General features: G+C 39.4%; 1 protein-coding gene across 1 annotated transcript; it reads right to left on the bottom strand.

Annotated features, from left to right (window-relative positions):
• Positions 1-1054: 1054 nt before the first annotated feature.
• Positions 1055-1795, bottom strand: LOC136247915 (uncharacterized). The gene has a single exon (XM_066039734.1). It carries the CDS (start codon positions 1793-1795, stop codon positions 1055-1057), a length of 741 nt encoding a protein of 246 aa, XP_065895806.1.
• Positions 1796-6755: the final 4960 nt, after the last annotated feature.

The following is a 6755-nucleotide window of genomic DNA, read 5'->3' as shown; positions in this document are numbered from 1 at the left end:
AGTCATGTGTAGCTTGTCAGAGTAACAGAAAGGTGCCAGCCACAGCCCCTTTACATCCATGGGAATGGCCACACAGGCCATGGTCAAGGGTTCACATTGATTACGCTGGTCCTTTCCTTGGCCGAATGTTTTTGCTCATTGTTGACAGTCATTCCAAATGGCTAGAAGTTCATGTCACATCATGCTGTTACTATTGATAAATTACAAACAACCTTTGCAACATTAGAACTACCGGAAGTCCTTGTCTGAGATAATGGATCAGCTTTCTGCAGTGATGAATTCCAAGTGTTTTTGAAGGCCAATGGCATTAAACATGTCCTTACTCCTCCCTACCACCCTGCTTCAAACGGATTGGTAGAGCGATACGTACAGACATTCAAAGATGGTCTAAAAAAGATCACAGGAGGTTCCATTGAATCTAGAGTGGCAAGATTTTTGTTCCGCTACCGTGTGACTCCACAGTCAACTACTGGTATTTCCCCTGCAGAGTTGATGTCTGGTAGGAAACTACGTACAACACTGGACCTATTGAAACCAAATGTTTCAGCGAAAGTCCATCAGAAGCAGACCCAGCAAAAAGTGGCACATGATCAACATGCCAAACACTGTAGCTTTGATGAAGGTTCCTCAGTTTTTGTGTATAATTTTCTTGGTACTCTACATTGGCTTCCTGCTGTTGTCATTAAGCAGACAGGATCAGTTACTTTTCTTGTAGAACTGGAAGACAAACGTCAAGTTCGTAGGCATCAAGACCATATCCGCTATAGAGCCAGTACAGACAATACTGCTATCGTGGACAATCAATCTTTGGATGACAATGATGACTTTCTTCCAATTTTGCCATGTGTGAATGATCCTGTGGATGCTCAGGCCACTGTACCCTCGCGTCGATCACATCGTATCCGATGCCCCCCTCAACGTTTCACTAAAGGGGGAGGACTGTAGTGATGTAACACTAACACCCATGTGCACACGTGACTGTGCATACAGACTTTTATGTAACACGTAGATAGTAGTGTTGTGTTGTATATTAGCTGTATAACTATCCTGTGATTCACATGATATTAAGAATATCACAGTGACCTTTCTTGTCACAGAAATGACATGTTTCTGATTTGAAATGGCATGTCAACTGACTGTGCTTGCCACCACATCGGTAACAGTTACCAATTGACTTGTCTCTTGGGGGAGTGTCCTTGGAATGTGATCCTCTCTGTTGACTACTACTGGAAACTTTGTGAACGTCTTTGAGACTCTTGTCGTCACCAGCTTGGAGTTCCTTAGCTCCCTTATCAGCAAGTTCTGCTGCTTGTGCCATTGACACAGCCTTATCCAGAGTCAAATCAGGTTCAGCAAGTAAACGTTTCTGAATTGTAGGGTTTGCTATCCTGCAGACTAACCGATCACCTAACATTTCATTTAGAGAATGTCCATAATTACAATGTTCTGCTAGCTTTCGGAGTGCTGCCATGTACTCTGCGACAGTTTCATTAGATGCACGTTGTCGAGAGTTGAACTGAAAGCATTGAACAATGACGGAAGACTTGGGCTCCCAGTGCTCTTTCATCTTGTTGACCAGGGTTGTGAAAGTAACATCCATGAGGGCATCAGGAAGCACTATACTTCTCAGTATACGAAATGTTGATGCACCACAGTTACTCAGTAAAATCGCTTTTTGTTTCGGTCCATCCCTGATATTGTTCGTGGTGAAATAAAACTGTAAATGTTTGATGTATTCAGTCCGTTTGTCGGTGTCAGGGTCAAATGGGGCAATGGCGCCATGAACAGAAGTCATCCTCGTTGCCAAAATGTGATATTCTGAGCCAACAAAAACAGCGTGGTTGATCACGTGAATGATTAGAATAACTAACGCGCATGCATACAAGTACAATCTCGCTACAGTATATGGTACAACATGTCCATACACAACATTACAACATATCAACACAATATAATATCTCCCATTGTTACAGTTCTCAAACCAAACAAAGTTTCAGTGAGAGTGTGCACAGTGATTTCAAACAAACTGTTAACCCTGTTTCAACACTTGATAAATGATAAATACCTAATTCCCATAAATGATAAATACCTAATTCCCATAAATGATAAATACCTAATTCCTAAGGTTGACGACCTCTTTTCAACTCTATCAGGAGGTTAAGTTTTCAGCAAAATTGATCTTAGTCAGGCTTACCAACAACTCCCATTAGCAGTTGAGTCCAAACCATGTTACAATCAATAAACAAAAGGCCTGTTTCGCTACACAAGACTACCTTATGATATTTCATCTTCCCCAAGAATTTTCCAAAGAATTATGGAAAATGTACAAAAGGGTATTCACAACGTAATTGTCTATTTAGACGACATCTTAATTTCTGGAGCAGATGAATCTGAGCATTTGCAAATACTTGAACAGGTCCTCATAAGACTTGACAATGCTGGTTTACGAGTTAAGAAAGAAAAATGTGAGTTTGTTGTACCTTCTGTCACTTACCTTGGGCACAAAATTGATGCCAATGGCTTTCACCCACTTCCTGAGAAAGTTAAGGCAGTTGAAGACGCCCCTAGTCACCAGAATATTCATGAGTTAAGGGCTTACTTAGGTCTGATTTCTTATTACAGTAAATTTTTGTCAAATATGTCTACTGTTCTGTCACCTTTGTACAAATTGCTATAAAAATCAACAAAGTGTTGTTGGTCAGATGAAGCTAACAAAGCATTTCAAGATTCCAGAAAGCTTTTAACATCTTCCTTGTTGGTACATTTAGATCCTAAACTCAAATTGACACTTGCTTGTGACGCCTCAGTGTATGGAATAGGAGTCGTTTTAGCTCATAAGTATCCAAACAGCTCTGAAAAACCTATTGCGTATGTTTCATGTACCAAAACCAAAGCTGAACAAAATTACAGTCAAATTGAGAAGGAAGGTATTGCTTGTATTTATGGAGTTAAACATTTCCATTCTTACTTGTTTGGTCATTTTTTTGATTTAATTACCGACCACAACCACTGTTAACATTATTTCATGAACACAAACCAACATTTCCTCAAGCTTCAGCACGGATTCGTTGTTGGTCATTGTTGTTGGCAGCCTATGAATACAAGATAGTATTTCGTGGTACACAGTTACATGGTAATGCTGATGGCTCGAGTAGATTACTACTTCCCTCTACCACATCTGAATTACCAATGGCACCAGAGCTAATGTTACTATTGGAACACCTCGCAGAATCCCCAGTTACTGCTTCTGATATTAAGAAATTTACTAGATGTTATCCAGTGTTTTCTCAAGTTTTGCAATTCGTTATGCAAGGTTGGCCAAAAAAAAGTGGTACCTCTCTATCTGTTTATTCATCCTGCAAAACTGAGCTATCAAAACTTGATGATTGCCTATTGTGGGGTTCAAGAGTGGTTATTCCACCAGTGTCAACAGAACGTTTTACAGGAACTGCATTCTGCCCATCCAGGCATGACCAAGATGAAATCCTTAGCTCAAATGTATGTTTGGTGGCCTGGTCTGGATAAAGATATTGATGAAACTGTACGATCATGTGATGAATGCTAACTGAATCAAGTTAATCCACCATTAGCCCCTCTTAACCCATGGAATTGGCCATCTAGACCACGGGATATAGGCTTCATTTAGACTATGCTGGATTATTTCAAGATTGAAATTTTTTAATTGTCATTGACGCTCATTTAAAATGGATAGAAGCATTTTCAGCCACATCTCCTTCAACCTCAGCTACAATTGAATTGTTACGTCCACTCTTTGCTCAATTTGGTTTACCCAAGACCATTATCACTGATAATGGCAGTTGTTTGTTAGTGTGGATTTCCAACACTTTCTAACTATGAATGGTATAAAACATATTACATCTGCGCCATATCATCCCTCGACAAACGGTTTCGCAGAAAGACCTGTTCAGATTGTTAAGAAAGGCTTAAAGAAAGTTACTGAAGGTTCTATTAGATCTTGAATTGCTAAAGTTTAGTAGCCTACAGAATTAGTCCACACAGCACAACTGGGAGTACTCCAGCTTCTTTGCTACTTGGTCGAAATCCTCGTACAAGACTAGATCTGTTAAAACCAAACACTGCTGAGCAAATAGAGAGCAAACAACTGACACAAAAGAAATCACATGATAATTCTGTTAAATCACGTTTGCTTTCAGATAACCAACCAGTATTAACTTGTAATTTTGGTCGAGGTCACAAGTGGCTCAAAGGTGAAATTATTAAGTCTACAGGTCCAGTTTCATACTTAGTCAAATTATCACGTACTGTCATAGTGAGACCAAACAAATATTTGAGATATTGAGCAAATAAATGCTTAAGATTGTGTTGATGCTCTACACTACCCTTGCTCCAAATAGCTGCATGATATAGCAGGTGTCAAATGCAAAAGAAATGCTCAAGTGTTCTATGCAATCTAGACTCTGCATGATTAGACAAGTGTGAGATTTAAGCCCAGGTTAAACACAACCTATGCTCTGCAAGTTCAAGTAAGTGCCTAATAAACAATGCCTAAACTCAAACTAATGTTCTATGCATCTATGCTAGGGTCCCCAATGAAAAAAATCTACTTTCACCAAATGATTTCTTTACTACTGCAGGATACTTAGCTTGTTGTACTGATATTTGAACTACTACAAATCAGAAGCCACGAGACTTTTAGATTGAGAAATCGGTACATTGTATTTTCGCGTATTGCATGATTTGCAGTAAAAACATGGAATTATAAGTGCAGCTTCTTGCAATGGACTGAGTCAAACTTTCTTATTAGTTGTATAATATCTTAAGTTGTTGTGCTGTGCAAACATGCATAGTAATGGGTAAACGTCTAACTGGGTGGTTTACAATGGCTCGTTTTTGTGTCTGCAAAATCATGAAAAATATGTTTGAGTTGCTCTGGCTCCTACCACGAGAGAAGCCAGGTCTTCCTCACAGCATGATCGTGCATCTGCATGTTCCCTCAATCTATAATGCAAGTTTGAAAAGAATCCTAAACTGTATGCTATCAGGCTGATGATGATGAAATATTACAGTGATTTTACGAAAAATAATGCAGCCCACTGGTTGTGCAATTGAAAGTACTTTACTACACTAACCACTTACACTTAAAATATATCAAACCGGATAGCACGAAACTGCAGCTGCTTTGGTGACAGAGATTGCTGACGTCCCAAATTGGTGATAAAACATTTCAATATCACCAGCCAGATAGCATACATCCTTGGATTCCTTTCATCTTTGCAGTATAGACTAAGTAAGCATCCAACTGTGTCACCATGTGGTGAGGAAGATCTGGTTCCTCTCGTCGTAGATGGTAGTGCGTTCAAAACATTTTTTTATAATGCTGCTTTGAAGAAAGCAACCTTGTGCGAGCAATACAGCCAGACATTTGTCAATAACTATGCACTTTTGCAGAGCATAGTAAGCCTAGATAACACCTAGTAAATAAAAAAGCTCAAACTGTTTCTTTGACAGTAACTAGAAACTGGGGCAAGAAACTGACCAAGTTAGGCCTAGGTCAGTTTTTAGCTACTGTCAAAGAAAGTTTGAGCTTTTTTATTTGCTAGGTGTTATCTAGGCTTGATATGCTCTGCAAATGTGCATAGTTATTGACAAATGTCTGGTTGTATTGCTTGCACAAGGTTGCTTTCTTCAAAACAGCATCATAAAAAAATTGTTTTGAACACACTACCATCTACGACTAGAGAAGCCAGATCTTCCTCACTACATGGTTACACAGTTGGATGCTTACTTAGTCTATACTGCAAAGATGGAAGGAATCCAAGGATGTATGCTATCTGGCTGGTGACATTGAAATGTTTTATCGCCAATTTGGAACGTTGGTGATCTCTGCCACCAAAGCAGCTGCAGCTTCATGCCATCCAGTTTGATATATTTAATGTGGTTAGTGTTGCAATTAACCCATAATTAGTAAAGTGAAATCCAGTGGGCTGCATTATTTTCGTAAAATCACTATAATATTTTGCCGTCACCAGCCAGATAGCACACAGTTTAGGATTTCTTTTCAAACTTGCATTATAGACTGAGGGAACATTTAGGTGCATGACCATGCTGTGAGGAAGATCTGGCTTCTCTCATGATAGGAGCCAGAGCAACTCAAACACATTTTTCATTATTTTGCAGACACAAAAACGAGCCATTGTAAGCCACCCAGCTAGACGTTTATCCATTACTATGCATGTTTGCCCAGCACAACAACTTAAGATAACATACAGCTAATAAGAAAGTTTGACTCAGTCCATTGCAAAAAGCTGCACTTACAATTCCATGTTTTTACTGTAAATCACGCAATATGTGAAAATACGAAGTGCCGATTTTTCAATCTAAAAGACTCGTGGCTTCTGATTTGTAGTGGTTAAAATATCAGTACAACAAGCTAAGTATCCTGCAGTAGTAAGAAAATTATTTGGTGTTAACTAGAGACAGGACAGCTAAAGGAGGATACGACTACAAGGGTGATGGGATTATGGGCCTCTTGTGGTGCTCAAAACAGATTAGGAATGGAACCTGTGAGCCTGATCGGAATGCCTGGACAAGCTTGTGATGAAAGTCTTGTCTAACATGTAAGAATGTCCTGATTGTGATTTCAGGCTTGAATAGTTCCTGTAAACTTATGACAGTTTCGGAGACATTTTGGGGATAACCCAGCCACATAGGATTTGCTAGCCATGGCACATCAGTTTTATCCTCAAACTATATGAGAGCACCGTGCCCATTAG

This window comes from Dysidea avara, chromosome 2 (genome assembly GCF_963678975.1).
Source record: "Dysidea avara chromosome 2, odDysAvar1.4, whole genome shotgun sequence".
NCBI classification, from domain to species: Eukaryota; Metazoa; Porifera; class Demospongiae; order Dictyoceratida; family Dysideidae; genus Dysidea; species Dysidea avara.
Note: the sequence above shows the minus strand (reverse complement) of the source record. Positions and strands in the feature narration are given on the sequence as shown.